Source organism: Bos grunniens, chromosome 15 (genome assembly GCF_055505025.1).
Source record: "Bos grunniens cultivar Pamir isolate PY7600 chromosome 15, Bosgru_T2T1.0, whole genome shotgun sequence".
In the NCBI taxonomy this organism is placed as follows: domain Eukaryota; kingdom Metazoa; phylum Chordata; class Mammalia; order Artiodactyla; family Bovidae; genus Bos; species Bos grunniens.
In genome coordinates, this window is record NC_141179.1 from 33,973,959 (window position 1) to 33,999,198 (window position 25,240).

The following is a 25,240-nucleotide window of genomic DNA, read 5'->3' on the forward strand; positions in this document are numbered from 1 at the left end:
CACTCAGTCATTTAACACACATGGTTTGATCACTTACCTTGTGCAAGGCACTACACCAGGTATTAGGGATCTAAGCATGAGTCCCCGCCCTCAGGTAGGCTTGTAAGTGGATGAATATCATAGAGTGTGCTTTACTCAAGAATGCAACTATGTACCAAATGTTACGGGAGCACAAAGAAGACATAAGCCCAGAAGAGAGTAGAAGTTAGCAGGAGGGCAGGAAGGCATCTCAGTGGGAGGATCACCATCGAGTCATAGACGCGAGAAACAGCATCTAGAGTACGGAGGAAATAAGCCGTCTTGTTCCTAGAGCATTGATTGTGAGCAGAGACTGGCAAGCTGGAGACAGAAAAGTTTGTGGAAGACTTTGACCACCATGGTAAGGTGTTTGCACTTCATCCAGGAGAGAAAGATGGGCATGTTACTGCTTGTAAGGACCAGAGAGACAGCGAAAGACGAGAAGGGGTGTGTCCCTTGATCTTCCATAGAAATACTGGGCAGGAGACTTGTTGAAAATGAGACTGGGACTTCCCTGATGGTTCACTGGTTAAGATTCCACTTGCCAACGCAGGAGACACAGGTGCAACCCTAATCCAGGAAGATCCCACAGGCTGTGGAGCAGCTAAGCCCACATGCTGCAACTGCTGAAGCCCAAGCAACCTAGAGCCCACGCTCCACAAGAGAAGCCACTGCAGTTAGAAGCCTGACAGTGCAACTAGAGAAAAGCCCAAGCAGCAACAAAGACCCAGCACAGCCAAAAACCAGTCAATTAAAAGAAAATGAGACTGAAACTGCTGGCCCCACGTGAGCCCCCACCTGAGAAGAGAGGTTTGCAGGGTCTGCCTGGCATCCTCTCTTCCACACTGAGAGTCATGCTGAGGCTGTGTAAATTATCAGATTGATTCTTCTCTGGTTTCCTTTGCAGGGGAAGCCTTACTGGAGAGTAACACCATCATCGACCACGTCTATTGCTCCCCGTCCCTGCGCTGCGTCCAGACTGCATACAACATCTTGAAAGGTGAGACTTGATGAAGGTCAACTAGTCCATCCCTCCATCACTAGACAATCCGACATTAATAATAGATTACCCTGGATTCAGGCGAACATCAGCCAATTGGAAGTTTTGAATTTGAGATGTTTAGCAATGATACTTTCAGAAGATGACTTTGCAAAAGTCCCAAAATCATACTCTGATAGCAGAAGCAAGATGAAGAGAATATACAGATATTGTTTTCTTGAAAATCTAAAGCTCTCTTCAGTGATTTGCAGGCTTGTAAAATGTTGTCTGGCAATGATTTAGAGCCTACAGAGCACGATTTTTTTTCTTTTGGCACTAAAACAAATTGTCTCCTCCCACTCTGCTCTGTCTGCTTCTCCTTTTCAGCAGCAGTAGTTCTCCTAGGTGTCTGGAAATATGAACCATCCTTGTTTTACTTGATTGGAGTAACTTCAAAAGCACCATTGTTATATAAAGATATTCAGCCTTTGCCCTAAAATCCAGAGGCCTGTGTTATAGGAATCTCTATTCTCATTTCACTGAAAGAAAAACTAGAAGAAACAGCCTTGACTGTTTACTTGTACCAAACAACAAATGAGCCAGCAAGGAAATTACACTATATTTGAGACGTCTATTTGTTTACTTTAAGCCAGAATGCATCTATGTATTCAAATGCATTATCTGTTCCATTTGCACAGAAAAACTGTGCTAAATGCAATACAAAGAGTTAAACAGAGCCAGTTCCTACTCCAAGAACAATGACACTATCATAAAACACAGGAGTTGTGCATTGGCAAATATTCAACACTCGATTTTCTAGTAGAGAAAATGAATATATGATATGCAAATATAATGTAAGCTATTATAATGAATGCTAAAGAATTTCTGAAGTTTCTTGATAAGAACATCTTGGAACTGACTTTAGAAAGAAGAATTATAGTAGTCACAGAGCTGTACAAACTATACAAATAATGGTCTTTTAAAAAATTGGACACCATTCAGAGTGCGCATACATCCTGGAGGTGTCACCAGAATATTCTCACGTGTTTATGATTACAGCGATGAAAAACCCTTGTCTGAACCTGCATGCTTCTACCATCTTTAAGCTATACGTAGCATCCGACAGGAAAGGGAAGATTTATCAGAATTTTTATACTTTGTTCATCTTCATTTTATCTCTAAGGCTTACAACAGGAAAATCACTTGAAGATCCGAGTGGAGCCTGGCTTATTTGAATGGACAAAATGGGTTGCTGGGAACACCTTACCTGCGTGGATACCTCCATCAGAGCTAGCCGCAGCCAACCTAAGTGTTGATACAACCTACAGGTAACTCTCTGAAACCTCTGTTTCCCTGAGGTCAGTGTGGAAGTACTCTTCACCAGGCCAGATAAGGGCGTGAAGGACCAGATGTAGCTCAAAGACGGTTGTCCATATTGGTGGAAGTCAAGCTACAATTAAAAAAAAAAAAAAAAAATTGGAGAATCAGCATTCCTTTGTGTCTGGCATTACTATGGAGTGTGTCTCCCTCTGACACACGTTCACTAGGGTTTTCCGATTTTACTGCATCCATTTCAGTGGCTAATAAAACCACTTGCAATGCCAGAAGCACACAGCAGCTAACGATCAAGGAGTTCAGAAGTTTGTTGGGGAATAAAGGAAATTGCTGTGCCTTGACTTGGATTGTCACTTTCAATTTTTCAAAGTACTTTGAATTATCTTTATTCATTACCACCGTAACCCCAGGATGGCAGCTAGCCACTTCCATATATGAGAGAGCTCAGTGACCTCTGAAAGTTACCCATGTAGTGGACACATCTGACAATAATAATAACTTACCTTTATTGATCATTTTCTTCGTGTCAAGCACTGCGTAATCAGCTTTATAGTAGTCCTTTGCTTTTTCCATTAGACTGTTATTGAGAAGAAATATTTATAGGTTGTAACATAAGTACATTAACCATCAGAAATCCACTCAGCACTTCTTAGTGACATAGTAGAAAAGGCTTTTTGTGTTATTACATGACTTAGTGACTAAACAATAACAACAAGCCATATTTTAACTATTTTTAGGAAGCAATGGGCTTTTCCTCACCCTATATTTGGTTTATATATTTTTGTTAGTTGTTGTTATTACCTTGTCAGTCTGAAGTAGAGTTTCAGGTTGAGTGTAAGAAAAAAGAAATCCACTCGAGCATTTGTAAAATGTCTTTGAGGAAGGAGAGATACTCACCATTACCATGGGGAATTAAATTCATAGTTCTTAAGACAGAATCTGGAACAATTCTTGACTAAGAAAGCAGAGCTTTCTTCCTTCTGACATCCCATGACCTTTCACTTTAAATACTTACCCAAACCTCAAAGCAATGCCAGTTTCTGGCTAAGGTCTAAGAGGGTTATCTTTTCTTCCATCCTCGTTTTTGGCTCTACAAAGACCTCAGGTAACCCCCTTCATTAATAAATATGTAGAATTAGAATTCCTCAGAAATAAGAGTAAATCAATCAGATTCACATTTTGTCCTGTCCACACTATGGTCACTATTTTCCTGTTCCTTGGGGAAACAGCAGTAAATTACTGTCCCCACGCCAATAGCCGTCATCCCTATGCCCTGGAAAGAGAGCAGGTTACTGCCAACATGGGTGAAATGACTTTCCTCACGTACCACCCAGCCCCTCTCAGGCCGTGTCTTCAGTCCATCCCCCTTAAGTGCATCCTACAGTTCTTCCCAAGCTTATTCACACATACCCCATCAGTAGTATGAACAGAAGGATGAATGCCAACCCCAGGGTGAGGACATGGTTCACATTCCAGATTTTCTTTTCCTCTACAGAAAATCAAAATGTAACCATTTTGTGTTTGGGGGAGGGGAGTGAGGTTAAGCATCTAATTCTATAAATTAGTTGTGAAATTCACCCATCAAGCATGAGAGGCATAGTCCCTAGAGTCAATTTCCCTCTGAAAGTAATTATGTCAAGTGAGCAATTCTTTTAAAGCAAGTAGTGGTACCCAAATGATTGAAGAAATGTGGTGGGCAGAGAGGCAAGGACCAATAGCCAGAGTATTGTAAGTCAAGCAGGCATGGCTTCTAGATTCATATCACCTTGAACAGGAGGGAGGAGATGCTGAAAGGTGGATTCAGGCTGGTAACTAATATACAAGCCTCATCCACGGGTAACAACACCCATCTAAATATAGAAAGCTGCCCCAGTGGAGCTGGGTGGGAAGCACGAAGACAGAAAAAATGAAATGCACACCAGTTGGATAGGGCTTTAGAACAGGACCCTGATGACAGGGAGGTAGCAGAAAAGGGGTGTGGAGCTTTGGATCTGAAATATTAGAGGAACAACAAGTCATACTTTGGTGTGGGACTCAGGGCAGAAGCCTAATCTTCTAGCCTGGACCAGAGTAGGCTGGGGAGTAGAGAGTGTACCGGGAAGAATACTGTTCCAAGGATACTACCCGAGTACCCAGAGATCTGGGCTCCAGTCTAGTTGGTGGTTGGAGAACAGTACGTGGGTCCTGCAGGTGTGGCTGGAAGCATGCTGCTGACAGGAGTGGGAAAGCTGTGACAGTCCCATCCTCATCGGGACCCATTCAAACAGGGAAGCCATTCACAGGTTCAACTTCAAGGCAAGAACTGATCAAAAGGAACTGGATCCCAGCATCTCCCAACTCTTCACTTATACAAATTGTATACATTACTGTGTGGTTTCCCCTGCAGTGACTCCTGGGCCATACAAAGAGGCCTTTTGTCAAGAGTGCTGGGGGCATTTCTGGGAGACCAGGTGCTGTGAACGGTCATGGAACTGGATAAGAGGAAGGAGGAGCAGAAAGACTTTGCCTCTGAACAGCAAGGCACATCCTAGCAAGTCATGTTTCTCCCTATTCCCCAGGGTGTTATGAGATTCAGAAAGTGGTTTCCTAGGAGAGAGATGCTTGCTATGAGAATGTTATTTAACTGAGAGCGGGTTTCAAATGGAACAGAATCCCTTCTGTCCAGACAGTAAACTCAAGTTCACAGAAGGGCACTCTTGAGGACACTGTCAGAAGCCATCCAGGGTGGAGGATAACTTTACAGGCATTGAGTTCAGCCTCAGGTTCAAGTCCCTGCTCTTAAGAGTTCTAATGATGTAAACAGGTCATCTGTAGCCTTTCCAAACCTTTTTGTCATCCATAAATTCAGAATTTGCAAAAGTGTTGCTAGATGGGATATGTTCAAAGAACACAGGTGCTTTGCACAGAGGCTGACACATGGGAACCTCTCAATAAATCTTAGCAGCAGCAATGCCTGCTGATGAAGATGCCATGAGAATTCAAGAACACACTAGCTCCTCCATGCACTAAATACCAACAACAAAAGACAAGGAAGCAGAAAATATCATATAGTTGTACTTTAAAAAAACAAGATACACATCTCATAGCCCAAAAAACTAAATAGTAAAGGAAGGTGGAAGCAGACAGAAGCGACTGGGATTGAAGACATTCAGGGTCACCAGGATCAGAGGGCCCTACTTTGAAAGTCCTTTTGTATGCCATGTACATTATGTCATAACTATCATTTACATCAATAGCCTACTCACCCCAAACAAAGATGAGAAGAACCCAGTTTCTATATGTTCTCTGGGCTTCTCCTAGGGCCAGGTATGTGGTCTCTGTTAAAACTAAGAAAGAAAAGGAGAGATTGGTTAAGGGTTATTAGCTCACAAACCCAATGGACCTAACATCTGTTTTTAAAACCTATCCTTAACAACTTCCCAACTCATTTTATGAGGCTAGCATTACCCTGATACCAGATAAGAATACTGGAAGAAAAAAGAACTACTGGTCAATACTCAACAACAAAACAGTAGCAAACCAAATCCAACAGCACATCAGAAAGGATCATATACCATGACCAAGTGGGGTTTATCCCTGGGCTGCAAGGATGGTTCAGTATGTAAAAATCAATAAATATGATATACCACACTGAGTAGAATAAAAATTATATGATCATCTCAACAGATAGAGAAAAAGCATTTGACAAAATATACCATCTTTTCATGATAAAAATGTTCAACAGATTGGGTACAGAAGGAACATATGTAAACATAATAAAAGCCATATATGGCAAGCCCACAGCTAACATACTCAACAGTGAAAGACTGAAAGCTTTCCTTTAAGATCAGGAACAAGACAAGGATGGCCACTCTCACCACTGCTATTCAACCTAGTTCTGGAAGTTCTAGCCAGAGCAGTTAGGCAAGATAAATAAAAGGCATGCAAGTTACAGGAGGGAATGGCAAGACATACTTAAAATGATGAAAGAAAATAACCTATAGCCCAGATTATTGTACCCAGCAAGGATCTCATTCAAGTATGAAGGAGAAATCAAAAGCTTTTCAGACAAGCAAAAGCTGAGAGAATTCTGCACCACCAAACCAGCTCTCCAACAAATACTAAAGGATATTCTCTAGACAGGAAACACAAAAACAGTGTATAAATTCGAACCCAAAACAATAAAGTAAATGGCAACAGGATCATACTTATCAGTAATTACCTTAAACGTAAATGGGTTGAATGCCCCAACCAAAAGACAAAGACTGGCTGAATGGATACAAAAACAAGACCCCTACATATGTTGTCTACAAGAGACCCACCTCAAAACAAGGGACACATACAGACTGAAAGTGAAGGGATGGAAAAAGATTTTCCATGCAAATAGGGACCAAAAGAAAGCAGGAGTAGCAATACTCATATCAGATAAAATAGACTTTAAAACAAAGGCTGTGAAAAGGGACAAAGAAGGTCACTACATAATGATCAAAGGATCAATCCAAGAAGAAGATATAACAATTATAAATATATATGCACCCAACATAGGAGCACCACAATATGTAAGACAAATGCTAACAAGTATGAAAGGGGAAATTAACAATAACACAATAATAGTGGGAGACTTTAATACCCCACTCACACCTATGGATAGGTCAACTAAACAGAAAATTAACAAGGAAACACAAACTTTAAATGATACAATAGACCAGTTAGACCTAATTGATATCTATAGGACATTTCATCCCAAAACAATGAATTTCACCTTTTTCTCAAGCGCACATGGAACCTTCTCCAGGATAGATCACATCCTGGGCCATAAAGCTAGCCTTGGTAAATTCAAAAAAATAGAAATCATTCCAAGCATCTTTTCTGACCACAATGCAGTAAGATGAGATCTCAATTACAGGAGAAAAACTATTAAAAATTCAAACATATGGAGGCTGAACAACACGCTGCTTAATAACCAACAAATCACAGAAGAAATCAAAAAAGAAATCAAAATTTGCATAGAAACGAATGAAAATGAAAACACAACAACCCGAAACCTGTGGGACACGGTAAAAGCAGTCCTAAGGGGAAAGTTCATAGCAATACAGGCACACCTCAAGAAACAAGAAAAAACTCAAATAAATAACCTAACTCTACACCTAAAGCAACTAGAAAAGGAAGAAATGAAGAACCCCAGGGTTAGTAGAAGGAAAGAAATCTTAAAAATTAGAGCAGAAATAAATGCAAAAGAAACAAAAGAGACCATAGCAAAAATCAACAAAACCAAAAGCTGGTTCTTTGAAAGGATAAATAAAATTGACAAACCATTAGCCAGACTCATCAAGAAACAAAGGGAGAAAAATCAAATCAATAAAATTAGAAATGAAAATGGAGAGATCACAACAGACAACACAGAAATACAAAGGATCATAAGAGACTACTATCAACAATTACATGCCAATAAAATGGACAACGTGGAAGAAATGGACAAATTCTTAGAAAAGTACAACTTTCCAAAACTCGACCAGGAAGAAATAGAAAATCTTAACAGACCCATCACAAGCATGAAAATTGAAACTAATCAAAAATCTTCCAGCAAACAAAAGCCCAGGTCCAGACGGCTTCATAGCTGAATTCTACCAAAAATTTAGAGAAGAGCTAACACCTATCCTGCTCAAACTCTTCCAAAAAATTGCAGAGGAAGGTAAACTTCCAAACTCATTCTATGAGGCCACCATCACCCTAATACCAAAACCTGACAAAGATCCCACAAAAAAAGAAAACTATAGGCCAATATCACTGATGAACATAGATGCAAAAATCCTTAACAAAATTCTAGCAATCAGAATCCAACAACACATTAAAAAGATCATACACCATGACCAAGTGGGCTTTATCCCAGGGATGCAAGGATTCTTCAATATCCGCAAATCAATCAATGTAATACACCACATTAACAAATTGAAAAATAAAAACCATATGATTATCTCAATAGATGCAGAGAAAGCCTTTGACAAAATTCAACATCCATTTATGATAAAAACTCTCCAGAAAGCAGGAATAGAAGGAACATACCTCAACATAATAAAGCTATATATGACAAACCCACAGCAAACATTATCCTCAATGGTGAAAAATTGAAAGCATTTCCTCTAAAGACAGGAACAAGACAAGGGTGCCCACTTTCACCATTACTATTCAACATAGTTTTGGAAGTTTTGGCCACAGCAATCAGAACAGAAAAAGAAATAAAAGGAATCCAGATTGGAAAAGAAGAAGTAAAACTCTCACTGTTTGCAGATGACATGATCCTCTACATAGAAAACCCTAAAGACTCCACCAGAAAATTACTAGAACTAGTCAATGACTATAGTAAAGTTGCAGGATATAAAATCAACACACAGAAATCCCTTGCATTCCTATACACTAATAATGAGAAAACAGAAAGAGAAATTAAGGAAACAATTCCATTCACCATTGCAACGGAAAGAATAAAATACTTAGGAATATATCTACCTAAAGAAACTAAAGACCTATATATAGAAAACTATAAAACACTGGTGAAAGAAATCAAAGAGGACGCTAATAGATGGAGAAATATACCATGTTCATGGATTGGAAGAATCAATATAGTGAAAATGAGTATACTACCCAAAGCAATTTATAGATTCAATGCAATCCCTATCAAGCTACCAACAGTATTCTTCACACAGCTAGAACAAATAATTTCACAATTTGTATGGAAATACAAAAAACCTTGAATAGCCAAAGCGATCTTGAGAAAGAAGAATGGAACTGGAGGAATCAACCTACCTGACTTCAGGCTCTACTACAAAGCCACAGTTATCAAGACAGTATGGTACTGGCACAAAGACAGAAATATAGATCAATGGAACAAAATAGAAAGCCCAGAGATAAATCCACGCACATATGGACACCTTATCTTTGACAAAGGAGGCAAGAATATACAATGGATTAAAGACAATCTCTTTAACAAGTGGTGCTGGGAATTCTGGTCAACCACTTGTAAAAGAATGAAACTAGAACACTTTCTAACACCATACACAAAAATAAACTCAAAATAGATTAAAGATCTAAATGTAAGACCAGAAACTATAAAACTCCTAGAGGAGAACATAGGCAAAACACTCTCTGACATACATCACAGCAGGATCCTCTATGACCCATCTCCCAGAATATTGGAAATAAAAGCAAAAATAAACAAATGGGACCTAATTAACCTTAAAAGCTTCTGCACATCAAAGAAAACTATTAGCAAGGTGAAAAGACAGCCTTCAGAATGGGAAAAAATAATAGTAAATGAAGCAACTGACAAACAACTAATCTCAAAAATATACAAGCAACTCCTACAGCTCAACTCCAGAAAAATAAATGACCCAATCAAAAAATGGGCCAAAGAACTAAATAGACATTTCTCCAAAGAAGACATACAGATAGCTAACAAACACATGAAAAGATACTCAACATCACTCATTATCAGAGAAATGCAAATCAAAACCACTATGAGGTACCATTTCATACCAGTCAGAATGGCTGCAATCCAAAAGTCTACAAATAATAAATGCTGGAGAGGGTGTGGAGAAAAGGGAACCCTCTTACACAGTTGGTGGGAATGCAAACTAGTACAGCCACTATGGAGAACAGTGTGGAGATTCCTTAAAAAACTGGAAATAGAACTGCCTTATGATCCTGCAATCCCACTGCTGGGTATACACACTGAGGAAACCAGAAGGGAAAGAGACACGTGTACCCCAATGTTCATCGCAGCACTGTTTATAATAGCCAGGACATGGAAGCAACCTAGATGTCCATCAGCAGATGAATGGATAAGAAAGCTATGGTACATATACACAATGGAGTATTACTCAGCCATTAATAAGAATACATTTGAATCAGTTCTAATGAGGTGGATGAAACTGGAGCCTATTATACAGAGTGAAGTAAGCCAGAAGGAAAAACACCAATACAGTATACTATCGCATATATATGGAATTTAGAAAGATGGTAACAATAACCTGGTGTACGAGACAGCAAAAGAGACACTGATGTATAGAACAGTCTTATGGACTCTGTGGGAGAGGGAGAGGGTGAGAGGATTTGGGAGAATGGCATTGAAACATGTAAAATATCATGTAAGAAACGAGCTGCCAGTCCAGGTTCGATGCACGATACTGGATGCTTGGGGCTAGTGCACTGGGATGACCCAGGGGGATGGTATGGGGAGGGAGGAGGGAGGAGGGTTCAGGATGGGGAACACATGTATACCTGTGGCGGATTCATTTTGATATTTGGCAAAACTAATACAATTATGTAAAGTTTAAAAATAAAATTTAAAAAAATAATAAAAAAAATAAAAGAAAAATAAAAATAAAGAGGTGAAGTCTGAAAGGTTAAGTGACTTCACAGAGACACAGGAAAAAAAAAAAAAGGCATGCAAGTTGGAAAGAAATAAAACTCTGTTTGCAGATGATGTGATGTTATACATACAAAATCCTAGAACTGTCAGAACTAATCAACAAATTCAGTGAAGTTGCAGGATACAAAATCAACATATGGAAGTCAGTGATGCACAAAAGGAAACTCAGAATGTATCAAAGACCTAAATGTAAAGCCAGACACTTTAAAAAGAACAAAATAATGCCATTTGCAGCAACATGGATGGGCCTAGAGATTATCATATGAAGTGAAACTCCTCTGTCCGTGGGATTTCCCAGGCAAGAATACTGGAGTGGGTTGTTGCTATGCCCTTCTCCAGGGGATCTTCCCAACCCAGGGATCAAACCTGTGCCCCTACATTGCAGGTGGATTCTTGACCATCTGAGCCACCATAGAAGCTCCCAAATTAAGTCAAAAAAAGATATCATATCATTCATATTTGGATCTGATTTTTTTAATGATATAAATGAACTTATTTACAAAACAGAAATAGAGACTTTGAAAGCAAACTTATGGTTACCAAATGAGAAACAGGGAGTTGGAGGAGGGGGGCAGGGAGGGATAAATTAGGAGCTTGGGATTAATGTATATACACTATTATATATAAAATAGATAACCAAAAAGGACCTGCTGTATAGCACAGGGAACTCAATATTCTGTAATAATATGTAAGAAAAACTCTGAAAAGGAATAAATATATGTATACCTAAATCACTGTACACTTCAACTAAAACTAAATCAACTATATGCCAATAAAATTTTTAAAACAATACATTTTAAAAAGTCAACTAACAATTTCAACAACAACAAAAAGAAGTCAGCTGTATTTTTATACACTAACCTTGACCATATGAAATAGAAATAAAACAAACCCATTCACATAGCACCAGAAACAGTAAAATACTTAGGAATAAATTTAACCAAGGAGGTGGAAAGATCTGTACTCTCAAAACTACAAAACTTAGGTAAAAACTGAAGAAGATACAAAGGTGTGTCCTACACTCTTTGATCATAAAAAATAATATTGTTAAAATGTCCATACTTCCCAAAGCCATCGATAGATCAAACATAATTCCTATCAAAATTCTAATGGTATTTTTCACAGAAATAGAAGAAACAATCCTAAAATTTGTATGGAACCACGATAGATGTTAATAGCCAAAATAAACCTGACATCACACTTCATGATTTCAAGGTATACTACAAAGCTATAGTAACTGCCATAAAAATAGACACACTGACCAATGGAACAGAACTGAGAGCCCAGAAATAACCCTCAAATATTTGACAAGGGAGCCAAGACTACTCAATGGAGAGAGGGTAGACTTCAATAAATGATGCTGGGGGTTTCCCTGGTGGCCCCGTGGTTAAAGATTCACCAACACAGGGAAGGTTGGTTTTGATCCCTGCTCCGGAACATCCCACATACCGTGGAGCAACTAAGCCTGGGCGCCACTACTGCTGAGCTCACGTGTCACAGCGGCTGAAGCCCGTGCACCTAGAGCCCGTGCTCTGAAACAAGAGAAGCCACAGCAATGAGAAGCCCACGCACCGCAACTAGGGAAAAGCCTGCACACGGCAAGAAAGACCCAGGGGGGCCAAAAATAAGTAAATCATTTTTTAAAAAGTGACGTTGGGAAAACTGGATAACCACATACAGAAGAATGAAATTGGACCCCTATCTTACACCACTCTCAAAAATTAACTCAAAATGGATTAAAAATTTAAAGAACTGAAACCATAAAACACCTGAAGAAAACATGGGAAAAGCTCTTTGACAATGATTTTTTTAGATATGACACCAAAAGCATAAGTAATAAAAAACAAAATAAGGAAGACTACATCAAACTAAAAACCTTCTATAAAGCAGAAGAAACAACAATATGAAAAGGCAACCTACAGGATAGGAGACGATATCTGTAAAATACATACCTGATAAGATACAGAATAGGAGGAGGTACTTGCAGATCATATACCTGATATCGTCATATACTTAACATCCAAAATATGTGAACAATTGATGCAACTCAATAGCTAAAACACAATCTGATTAAAAAGTGGGCAGAGGAACTGAATAGATATTTCTTCCCAGAGAAGACCTACAAATGGCCAAGAAGTACATGAAAAGACATTCATCATCACTAATCATTGGGAAAAATGCAAATCAAAACCACAGAGAGATCTCACTCACGCCTGTTAGAACAGCTATCATCAAAAAAAAAAAAAAGGCAAGATGGTAAGTGGGGGCGAGGAGATGGGGAGAAGGGAGCCTCGCACACTTCGGGGGCAGTGTCAGCTAGGACAGCCCCAGTGGAAAACACTATGGAGGGCCCACAAAAAATCAAAAATAGAACTTCCATATGACCCAGCAAGCTCACTCCTGGGGTATGTCCAAAGGAACTGAAAACAAGATCTCCCAGAAAGAGTTGGACATACCACATGTGCGAAACCTAAAAGAGCCAGACTCAGAGAGACAGTAGAGCAGCATGGACACCACAGACATCCCACATGACCACGGGGAGCGGCTGGTCAAAGGTGTGCAGACTTAGGGTTACCAGTTGGAGGGTTCTGGGGATCTGATGTACAGCACTGTGGCTGTGGTTAGCAATACTGTATTATATACTTGAAAGTTGCTAGGAGAGTAAATGTTCTCACCATAAAAAAGAAAATGGTAATTATGTGACATGATGGAGGTGTCAGCTCAGACGTGAGATCCCCAGAATGTATTCGTCTTATAACTAAGTTTGTGCCTCTTTGTTTTGAATGTGTAAATGTATCAAATCAGTAGTTTGTACACCTTAAACTTAGACCGTGTTACTGTTTATATATCGTGTGTAAGCTTACAGAGGCTTGGGAAATCTCCGATTACTTAAATAAATAAAGAGATCTTAACCTCTGCTTTGCTTCCTCTTACATGGGTGACCTAGGACAGATTGCCAGTAAAGGCAGTTCAGCTGCTCTGGGCCATCCTGCAAGGGGAACCTGCGCTGAATGTTTCATTTTTCAGCTGGTCACTTCGACCCCACGCACACATGGCATTCATTTCTGTGCATCCTGCACATTCGAACCCCACTTGTGCATAGTAGAAATACACTTTCCTATGCCTCCATCCTTTCTAGGATAAACAGAAACATGGGAACTTTCGAAAGGTCTTGAAATAAAGCTGAGAGTAACATCAGTTGCTTTGTCTTGAGAGCAAAATGTTTTCAATGCCTTGGTTCATTTTTCTATTGCAGACCTCACATTCCAGTCAGCAAATTAGTGGTTTCAGAATCCTATGACACCTATATCAGTAGAAGTTTCCAAGTAACAAAGGAAATCATAAGCGAATGTAAAAGTAAAGGTAGGTGTTACCTCGGACTCCGTACTTGAATCTGTGATCATTTCTTCATCACGGTTAGTCAGCTATTCAGGATGGCTCAGCATGCTTTGTCAAACTCATTTAATAGGAAAGAAAAATATGTCTAGACCCTCTTGCAGATACTTTCATGTAAAATTTGTCATATTCTGAGTACTTCGAATGCTAGATATTCCATGGAAATACATCAGACTTAGTTGCTATTTGAAATAACAGAATTTTGTATCTCAGCAATACATCTTGCACTCTCAGAAGGAGGTTCCCTATTATAATTTCCATAAATTCTTCAGCATAACACAGTTTTGCCTGTAATTTGATCCAGGAGCATGAACACACCTATACAAACACACCTACCATCATCGCTGCCACCAAGAGCAGTGTTCTATAACTCAAGTCTGCTACTGAATTTTATAGTCCTTGAACTCAGTATTTAAAGATATGTAAGACTATAGTATTTTTAGTAAAGAGGGCAGGTTACAAAAGAGTCTGCCCATTTCCAGCCCCCCCCCCCAAAAAAAGTTAAAGATATTCATCTTCATAGAGCAAAGGCTGGATTTACATATACCAGAACATTAACGGTGGGGAGCCCTGGTTAACAGTACTGTGGATGGTCCCCACATTTCAGTTACCACTTGTAAGCCCCTCACTTCATCACCACCCCTGTAGGACCACCCATTCCCCCTGTAAAGAAACCCAGCATGTTCTGTCAACCAGAAAGTCTCATGTGCTCACAGTTCTACAAGCAGCAGCATCGAAAACTGCATTAGAGGTAATAGCAGAGAGCCCTGTAGACTCAGAACGCTACTGTATCTTGATTGCGGTGGTGGTTACAAAATGCTGCACGTGTGATAGACTTGGGTAACCTGGTAAAATCTGAATAAAGCTATGTGGACCATAGCAGTGTTCATTTCCTAGTCTTGATAGTATACTCTAGTTAGGCAAGGTGTTGCTATGGGAAGAAGTGGGGGAAGAATACTTGGGACCTCCCTGGCGTGTACCTGTATACATAGGTACATATTGCATAATATGTGTACACAGTGTATATAAAATATACACACATGTATATAATATGTAAAATATATATTTGTAACCTGTGCATCAAATTACTTTAAGATTAAAAGTGTTTTTTTTTTTTAATGACATCAGCCTGCCTTAACAATACAAAGCATCAAAATATTGCTTGGCCAGATTGTCTTATTTCTTGAGAATGTTTGTCCCTCCCTGGAAAATTTGACTTAGGTACTTACAAGGTTTACATGTGTCTTTATAGAATCAGATTTTCCAGTCCTTGTTTTTTTGCCCCCAGGAAATAACATCCTGATTGTGGCTCACGCATCTTCCCTGGAAGCATGTACCTGCCAACTACAAGGCCTGTCACCTCAGAACTCCAAGGACTTTGTACAGATGGTCCGAAAGGTAATCCCCACTTGCATTTCAGGGGCCTGTGGTGCCTTACAGTTTCAGAATAGTGCAGTGCTGACCGATAGCAAAGTTCTTTGGAGCTGGGAAGATGATACATTGGTTCACTCAACCGAGATGTATTGAGTGGGACTCTGTTTAAGGCACTTTATCAGGCCTTGGGTAAGAGAAAAAGATGTGTTTGAGCTAGATCTAGCTTCTAAGAGCTAAAATTTAGGAAGGAGCTAAGAATTATAAGCAAATTGTCTGGATTTCCCTGTGGGACGGTGGATTGGACAAAGAAGAGGTATGTGGGCCAAATCAGACAGCTCAGCTGGAAGGGAGGTCCTGGCGGGTAAGCCAAAGGAAGCAGTGAGTCAAAATGATGAGGCTGAAAGGCAAACCTGGGAATAAGGCAGCAAGACAGAAAATCCACCAGGCTGACTAGCACATCTGGATTCCTCCTCTTCCTGCCTGTGGAAGGTTTTCCATCAGCCATCCTCCCACGCATGCTTCCCTCCAGCCTGAGTTACATGCTTCCTGTATCTGTCCCCAGAGAAACCAGTTCAAACTTGATTGCAATTTTTTTCTCATTTTTAAAAAGATTGTTCATGTGTCATTCCTTTCTGTTAGTCTGTAAGTTGCTTGAGGGCAGAGACTTTTGTCTTATTCATAAATGCAGCTCTGGACAGACACACACACACACACAAATAAGTTTTGAAATGCCATGCCTACTGAAGGTAGGAAGGGCAGAGCTTCAGTTTTGAACATTAGATACACATGCCCAAAAAAAATGATAATAAGACATAAAGCAGGATGAAACATTTTTAAAACTTGAATAATCTTTCCCATTGTCCGAGTATAATTTCAGAAACTTTTGAGCTGCATTTTCAGCCTGACTTGCAATCGGGAAGGAACTCTTAGCACCTTAGCTTTATGCATGATTGCTTTTATCTCCCACGCTATTAAGAAAGCATCTATAAACAGTTACTTATCTATACTAGGAGAGCCCACTGTTCAACGAATCCCTTCCAAAGACTCCTCTTGCATTGTGAATACTCTTCCTTCTAATGGATCAGTTGTATCCATTTCATTTTCTTTAGTGACATTTTGGAGGGGATGCTTGCCTGCAAAGGCCCCATTCATTCTTTTGAATTTTCCTTCATCCAGGTAAAAAGTAAAGCACTCAGCCTCTGTTTTCTATTTTCCCTTCCTTTTCTGTCTTCCTTCAGATCCCCTACTTGGGGTTTTGTTCCTGTGAAGAATTAGGAGAAACTGGAATCTGGCAGCTGACAGACCCGCCAATTCTCCCTCTGACCCATGGACCGACCGGGGGCTTCAACTGGAGAGAGACCCTGCTACAAGAGTAACCGGGCGAGCGAACGAGAAGCAGCAGCTTGAGGAAGGCGTGGGGAGAAGTGTCTGTGTGTGTGTTTAGTACCAGTGGGGAAGTCTGCACCACATCCTAAGTGGACAAAGAAGAATTCAGCATCTTTCAGGCTTTAAAGTTCTTAGGATGAGACTGTGTCAAGAAGAGAAAGACTTGATTCAGGGATAAAATTCATTCTCTCTGGACCCTTTTGAGAATTGTCTTCCTACATCAGGGCACCTGCTACCGTGGAGGGTCTTTTCTCACTTCCGTATGTGCTGGCTAAGGAGCCTGGGTCCTCCCAGAGGGAGCCGCCAGCCCACCCTCAGGAAGGATGCAGGAAGGTCCAGCTGGAGGGACTCCAAGCTGCCAGGCTGGGGATGGGATTTTCTTCTAGACTCCGTGCTCCAGTGAAAGCCAAGCTGCAGGATTCCTTCAAGGTTACTAGGAAACTTGTGGCTTCCCATCAGTTTCAACGCTCAGTGCGACCCACACACTAGTGCTGCTGGCTCAAGACCCCTGCTCGGGGACCCTAACCTTACACCGGTACCACCCCATCACGCTTTCTCTACAGCTGACTGCAGCTTCTTGCTACGGTCCTACCCTCTTGCTTCTGTCTGTGAAACGGGGAGAGAAAGCATTTTTGCTCTCCAAAGCACTTTTGGATACTCAGGAGGAAGATAAGATGCACGTGTGAAGCATTCAATTGTAGGCGCAACAAACTTGCAAAACATCAAGTGACTTGGAGTGACTCGTGTTGTAGCCTAACAAGCCACAGCACTTCTGAATCATTTGCGATTTGCTCGCCTTTGCCCCAAGAGTCTAGACCGTGTTAACTGGTTAAGGATGTTGACATTTTCAAAAGATGTATGTCAGATACATCCTTTGAGTCAGCAAGAAGCTCATTCTTGTGCAATATGGACATCTTTCCAAACCATACCAAGGGTCAGGTCATCATACACTCGCAGTACATGTCGACCAGAACATCCACAAACGCGTCCATCACAGCCAGGGATGTACTGCGAAGTCAGGGAACGAACTTAAATGATGACAGTCACGACCACACTGCTGCTTGTGCTGTCGTGTTAGTTCGTCTGTTTTGCTATGATAATTTAAAATAGGTAGGTAGGGCTACTTGAGGAAAGTTGGGAGCTACCACATCCTGTGGTAGCTCGTCACACCTGCTTCCTGAATTTAGAGGGAGTTTATTTAAAAGAAAAATAAACGACAATCAAACCAAAACATCAGTTATTGATGCCTAGTTAATTGTGTGACTAGCTGACTGTCGACGGTAGCAGACAGTGGTCTGGCACGGTGTAGTTCACTCTGTAGGATATACCTGCAAAATGAAATCCCAGCCCTTTGAAGAGAGCACTCATGTAAAACAGATCAGTGTATATTGTAGCATTAAATAAGCTTCAAAACCCAAATGCAGAAAACACATGGTATATAAAAACAGATCTGCGCTCCCATTTGAAACCAGAATTTGATGATCCTTGAAAACAGGAGGAAGTGAAAGGATGCTGGCTACGCATGTTAATTAGCAAGAGGATCACTGTTGGGTTTAAGTCACTTAGAGAAAGATGTCATGAATTTTATATTTTAAGAAACAAACCTTGATTTCTTCCAGCACTGCACACTGATCCATCTTCTGGATCTAGAAGTAACTGTGCTGACATGATTGATTACAAGTTTCAGCTCAAAACGGGGGAAGTACATTACAGGTGTTAAGAAAAAAGTCCCATTATGGCCAGTCCTTCTTTTATTTGTACTGAGGTAAGTCCACTATCACCAGATCTATAATGTTTATTAGATTCTCCACAAATTTTCATGGACTTTCAGTGCTCAGAATGATGCTTGAACATCTCATCTCCGATTTCCTTGAAAAGTGTAGCAGTGTGTGCTGGGCAGCATCTGTACTTGTACAGAAGACAGTTCAGAACTTACCCTCTCTCTCCCTCTCTGTGGACTTAGGCCTTTGATGACCTAATAGGTGGTTTAGGTGGGCTGCAGTCCTATGTGTGAGCAAAGGAAGGCAGAAATCTGAAATAATTTTCTGAATAATTTTAGGTGGAAAACCTTGAGTGAAAGAGTTAATTCCTCTGAGGACCCAGATTGTTGATCAGAATGGCCTGAATGATCTCAATTCACATGAAATTCTCCTTTTCCACATTTACCTACTTGAAAAACTAAACTCGGATGACCCTATTTGAGAAATTCTTTGGAAATTACATTGCATCTATGCATATAAGAAAGAGAAAAGACAACTGTATTATGTGATTTCATATCCATTTAAAATTCTCAGTTGCTGTCTATCACAACTCAAAGTTCAGGCTGGTTCTTTTTGATCTGAGGCTGATGCTTATTAACAAATATTTTGGGGAGTTAGGAGAAAGGAGGAAGGGGAGATGGAAGGAAATGCTAGACAGAAGCAGCAAATGGTTGCTTATAAGAGGAATTTTTTTTTTTTTTTTATGTAGAAAGTTATCTGAAATAGACAGATGAAATTAAAGGATTTAATCTGGGCTTGAAAGTCTGAAACAGTCGGCTGCTCTCACACGTGTGCCACATCATCCCGCTGACAACCCAGTATTATTCACAGATAGACTTTGGTTTCAGTGATTTTAAAATGCCACGTCGATTCCTCTGTGGACTAGAATAATTGGCACATTTTAATGCACAAGCTGGGGTTTCATTTTCCCAGGCTCTTTCTTTCTCACTGCAATGGTAGCTAGGAGCACATTCCTTCACCCTAGCAAGGAGTTCAGAATACAGTGTTTTCCATTACATTTAGATTCATAGAATCTGAATGGCTGATTAAATGGCCATCTGATGGCTGAAAGAGAGGGTATTTTTCACCCTGTATTGAAAGGCTTGGAGGAGTTTCTAGTTTTTATTTTCATTATACTTTAACCAAAGAATTATTTTAAAGTAACCTTATATTTGAAAGATGATTTTGCAAAAAAATAAAATAAAAATAAAAAATATCTTCTGGAGTGATGTCAGTTTGGTAAATCACTGTTTTCTTGCATTTTAGGCTGATGTGGTCGTTTTCCTGTCAGTGGAATCTGAAATGCATATAGATTGTCATCCAGTTGTGCTTAGTATTATCATAAATGTATCTTTTCCACTCAACTAGCTGTGTTCATATTAAACCAAGTCTCTTATTTCAGTCACCTACTGTCATCGGGACTAATTGAAAAACTACAGTCAGAGAAGTTCCTATCTCGTTGCCTTTGTAGAAAGGCAGCCCTATGTGATCAACGGGATGGCATTCCACGTAACCTAGGCACTCAGCAACTCCAGTGTTTAATTTGAAAGCAGTGATGAATTGCTCTTTTGAATATACTCTTAAGTCACGCGTGTGTCAGAATACAGATGAACCCCCTTTAATTTTCGCAGGCAGTCACAACTGTGCTGTGTCTGCACCAACTCCTCAGATAATGCGGCTCAGGGTTATTTGCTTTTAAATTGTAGTCCTGCACGCGCGTGTGAAGGCTCAGAGATGCCAGGAGGGCTGCCTCCCCAGGAGGGGTGTGATCTGCAGAGGAGGGTGGGGAAAGAGCAACTTAATGTCTGTGCTGTTTAGCTTAAAGTTCACTTTAGAAAGGTGATGCGGGATATTTTGTTAGTGATGGCAGATGCTTTTCCTGTTTAAACTTAGGATTAAAATTGGATCTGCCTCTTTAATACGTCAACATATTGAATTTTCCTAGGGAAGTGACTGGCTATAACAAAACTTTAAGGGAAGGGAGGAAAAACCTCTGTGCAGAGGAAATAACTTGATTTTTAAATACATATAATATTTTGTTCAGTGTATGTAGGCTTAAAATGATGATGATGGATAGTCAAACTTAATATATAATCAGTTCTTACAATGGTTTTATACTGAACCATTTAGTTGCCATTACACAGAAATTTGAATTTTACAACTGCTCAACTATTCTTGGACTCTGTACAGGATACATATATATATACATATACATATATGTATGTATGTATAATGGGAAACATGTACTGGTTGTTCCTTTGGTTACCACTCAAGATGGGAACAGCACCCTGAAGCATTTTGGTTACACAAAGACCATTCTAAACCTGCTGTTAGGGGAGGTGTATTGGTTTCTTTCTCCTTTATAAGGCTATTGTATCATTAATTCTCTGTGTGATTCAGGTGTATTTATTTGTGACAAGGCTTTGTAATTATAAAAAAGGGAACCCACACCTGACTGTATTGCCAGCTCCCTTGTAAACTACCTGTGGCGTCTCGTTTCCTGGTCGCGTGCTCGTCCTCTCCTCGACACAGCTCTGGCACCATTGTGATTAGTTCATCCACCCCATTAGCATCTCCATTTAAGTGGTTCCCAGATGATTTAATAAAGAGAAACTGTGTCCTCAGTCGATCCAGCGCAGTCTTATATTACATTGAGTGGTCTCTTCTCCTACCATGTCTTCAGATGTTACTATGGTCATTATTATTTGATCAGTGTCCATTAACAACTTATTGACCAAAGGCGTTTTATTAATAATATGTCTCGTTGCCCAGATATTAATGACCAGAGACGTTTCAATATGCACTGACATAACAAACCGCCAACCACAGATGTTAGTTTCTACAAAATCCCCCCTGATCAATAGTGTTTTAAGAGTGAGACCCCTCCCTCAGAGGACCAGAGGACCACTTGCTGCTGATGGAAACGAAGAGGATGCTCCAACAGCATCGTGGGCCTCCAGTCCCTTCTGGTTGGGCATCTGTCTGAGACATCCCGGCTGAAGAGGTGAAATGCCATCCAGGAGTGAAAGAGTGAGCTCGAAAACGCTTCCTCTGCCCCACATGCAAGCCTTCATCCCTCAACACTACCCATCTGGAGGAGGGGTACCAGGAACAATGCAAAGAGAAAGAATTTGGGTAAGAGAGAGGGCAATTCCAGTTCAAACTGGGTTCCACACTATTAAAAGCCACAGACCCCATTTCTGAAGTCATGATCATCATATCAATCAAAATTGAGTTTCTCTGCTCAGATGCTCAGTCGTGTCCAACTCTCTGCGACCCCATGGACTGTAGCCTGCCAGATTCCTCTGTCCATGGGATTTCCCAGGCAAGAATACTGGAGTGGGTTGCCATTTCCTCCTCCAGGGGATCTTCCCAACCCAGGGATCAAACCCACGTCTCTTAACATCTCCTGCACTGGCAAGTGGATTCTTTTATCACTAGCTCCACCTGGAAAGTAATGATATGTTGAGCTAATAGGTTTTAAAATAAGCCATATATGCAAACTCATACCCAAAACATGAGCACAGGTTTCACTGGCACCACTAGGACTACCCCAGCAGGGTAGGGGACTTAACAGCTAGTGTTCATATCTGACAGAAGACCAAGGTATGGTTCACCTTGCGGCTGGTTCTTGGCTTTTCTCTGCCTCAGAGATTCCCAAGCCCACTTTGCCCTTTCGTGATATGTGTGAAGGCTGCCTGTACATCCACAGAAAATCATTGTGCTTTGGATTTAAGCTGAAATCAGCAAAAAGGCCTTTTTTTTTTTTAAGTTGTTTGCGGACCAAAAAGCTATCTCCCTTTGGAAGAAACAGAATACATCATTTTGCCGAAATAAACATGGAAAACCCAGATGGCTTGCTCCTGGCCATGAAAGGATGCCAAGATTTAGGTAGCCTGCTGGTTGTCATTGTATTGATGGAACAATCTGGAAAGTCTTTGTATCAGTGGAGAGGAACTTGATATTGTACCACAGAAGAAGCCCAAATTCCAGAGTCAGATAGAGCTGGGTTCTGATCCTGCCTCAGCTTCTTTTTAGGTCCCTTAAACTCATTTCACCTGTAAAAGTGGGCATATAATAATTCTTTATAGCATATAAGCATACTTATGCATGCATGGGCTACTAACTCCAGTATTCTTGGGCTTCCCTTGTGGCTCAGCTGGTAAAGAATCCGCCTGCAATACAGAAGACCTGGGTTTGATCCCTGGGTTGGGAAGATCCCCTGGAGATGGGAAAGGTTACCCACTCCAGCATTCTGGCCTAGAGAATTCCATGCACTGCACAGTCCATGGGGTCGCAAAGAGTCTGACACAAGTGAGCGACTTTCACTTTCACTTCACTATGCGTGCATGCTAAATCACTTAAGTCATGACCAACTCTTTGCAACTCCATGGACTAGCCTGCCGGGTCCCTCTGTCCATGGGATTCTCCAGGCAAGAATACTGGAGTGGGTTGCCATTTCCTCCAGGGGAGCTTCCTGACCCAGGGATTGAACCCATGTCTTTTAAGTCTCCTGCATTGGCAGGCAGGTTCTTTACCACTAGCGCCACCTGAGTGTCAAATGGGATAATATAAAATACCTAATACTACATGATAATAATGAAATCACTTCTGCCAAGGCCAAGGTAAAATCACAGATCTAGCCATTCCTCTTGTCTATGGGGAATATGAGGGACAAGGAATAAAAATGGCCTCATTCATATTGATGTCACTTTCCTATTTGCCCCATAATTTAGCTCCTGTAGTAAAAAGAGTAAAAAGTGGGTGTGCTGCTTGAATTCTGTGATTTGTCCAAGAGGCTGCCCTAATGATTTCTATTTGTATAACTGTTGATAATTTTAAAAGCACATTCTCATTTGATCTGAAAAATGATTTTACAAGGTAAGTGAGATCAGGTATTATTAATTTGTATGAGAAAAGATACTGATGGACCTAGAGATTGTAATACTGAATGAAGTACGTCAGAGAAGAATATCATGTGGCATCTGTTACATGCAGAATGTAAAAAGAAATGATAAAAGTGAATTTATATATGAAACAGGAAGAGACTCACAGACTTTCAGAATAAACTTATGCTTGCTGCGGGGGAGGAGGGGGGAAGAGATAAGGAGTTTGGGATGGACACGTACACACTATTTAAAATGGATAACCAACAAGGACCTACTGTATCGCACAGGGATCTCTGCTCAGTGTTATGTGCCAGCCTGGATGGGAGGGGAGTGCGGGGGAGAATGGATACAAGTATATGTATGACCGAGTCCCTTCACTGTTCACGTGAAACTATCACAACACTGTTAATCGGCTATACTCCAATATAAAACAGTATTTCTAAAAACAGTAGTGCAAAAATGAAAAGAAATGTTAAGATACTAAGATCCTGAGGTAGTGAACTTATCCTTCACTCTACAGCACTGACTGAATGCAACGTTCCTAGCAGGTGGTGAACATGAAGTACCTTCACGAGCATGGCAGAAAGTGGGCAAAAATGAGGCTGGAGAGCAGGGCAGACCCAGAAACAGGGTCGTGTATACCAGGGCTCGGAAAAGCATGGCCCACAAGCAGAATCTGGCCCACAGCCTGCATCTGTCATAAGAATGTCTTTACAATTTTAAGTGGCTGAAAAGCATCAAAAGAATTAGATGTGAAAAGATACATGAACTCCTATGTGCACAGCAGCACTGTTTACAATAGCCAAAACATGGAAACAAGCTAAATGTCCACTGGCAGATTCATGAATAAACACGGGGTGCATACACACAATGGAATACGACTCGGCCATTAAAAAGAAGACAATGCCATTTGCAGCAACACGGATGCAACTAGAGATTGTCATACTAAGTGGAGTCAGTCAGAAAGACAAACACCATATAATACCACTTATATGTGGAATCTAAAAGATGGCACGGATGAACCCACAAAACAGAAACAGACTCACAGACATAGAGAGCCGACTTGTGGTGGCCAAGCAGGGTGAGGGGAGGGACGGACTGGGAATTTGGGGTTAGTAAGTGCAAAGCATTATATTTAGAATGGATAAACAACATCCTACTGCATAGCACAGGGAACTATATCCAGTCTCCTGGGATAAATCACAATGGAAAAGAATATTAAAAAAGAAAATATATATATGTAAAATGAATCATTCTGCTGTTACAGCAGAGATTGGCAAAACAATGTAAATCAACTATACTTCAATTAAAAAAAATATTATGTCAGGGCATAACTCTATAACTGTAGGATAGCCAAATTCCAGTGCCCACAATAAAGTTTTATTGGCAACAGCCATGTTCACAGGTTGGCATATTACTTATGGCTGCTTCCTGGACACAAGAGAAGAGGTGAGTACAAGAGGACACAAGACCCACAGAGTCCAAAATCTTTGCTACTTGGTGCTTTACAGAAAAATTTGCCCACCTCTGCTGTGGACCAAGATGAAGCATTTGGATTTTGTTCTAAGCCCAGAATCCAGCACAGAAACCATTCCCAATGCATAACAAATGAGTACATCGGTGATGTCCAGTAGCTGGTAAAGTGACAGCCAGCATTCTTGGGGGGCTGATCTCTATCAGGCACTTTTCTAGGTCCTTT

General features: G+C 40.5%; 2 protein-coding genes across 11 annotated transcripts in view; one reads left to right on the plus strand and one right to left on the minus strand.

Annotated features, from left to right (window-relative positions):
* The window catches only part of UBASH3B (ubiquitin associated and SH3 domain containing B), a 154,354-nt gene extending 136,231 nt beyond the window's left edge, over positions 1-18,123 (plus strand). For 5 of the 6 annotated variants that reach the window (XM_086339685.1, XM_086339686.1, XM_086339691.1 and 2 more), the window contains 5 exons: positions 926-1,018; positions 2,181-2,325; positions 13,993-14,099; positions 15,421-15,530; positions 16,745-18,123. In XM_086339685.1, the coding sequence (XP_086195811.1) occupies positions 926-1,018; positions 2,181-2,325; positions 13,993-14,099; positions 15,421-15,530; positions 16,745-16,882 (593 nt within the window). In that variant the 3' untranslated portion in view covers positions 16,883-18,123. Of the gene's footprint in view, positions 1-925; positions 1,019-2,180; positions 2,674-13,992; positions 14,100-15,420; positions 15,531-16,744 lie in introns of those variants that run through there. The other variant, XM_086339689.1, reaches the window with a different exon arrangement.
* The window catches only part of BSX (brain specific homeobox), a 180,427-nt gene continuing 157,500 nt past the window's right edge, over positions 2,314-25,240 (minus strand). For 3 of the 5 annotated variants that reach the window (XR_015141985.1, XR_015141989.1, XR_015141986.1), the window contains 3 exons: positions 5,578-5,658; positions 2,836-2,909; positions 2,314-2,447 (listed from right to left, as the gene is read on the minus strand). The gene's annotated coding sequence lies outside the window, so the exon portion shown is untranslated. The remainder of the gene's footprint in view (positions 2,448-2,835; positions 2,910-5,577; positions 5,659-25,240) is intronic. The other 2 variants (XR_015141987.1, XR_015141988.1) reach the window with 1 other exon arrangement.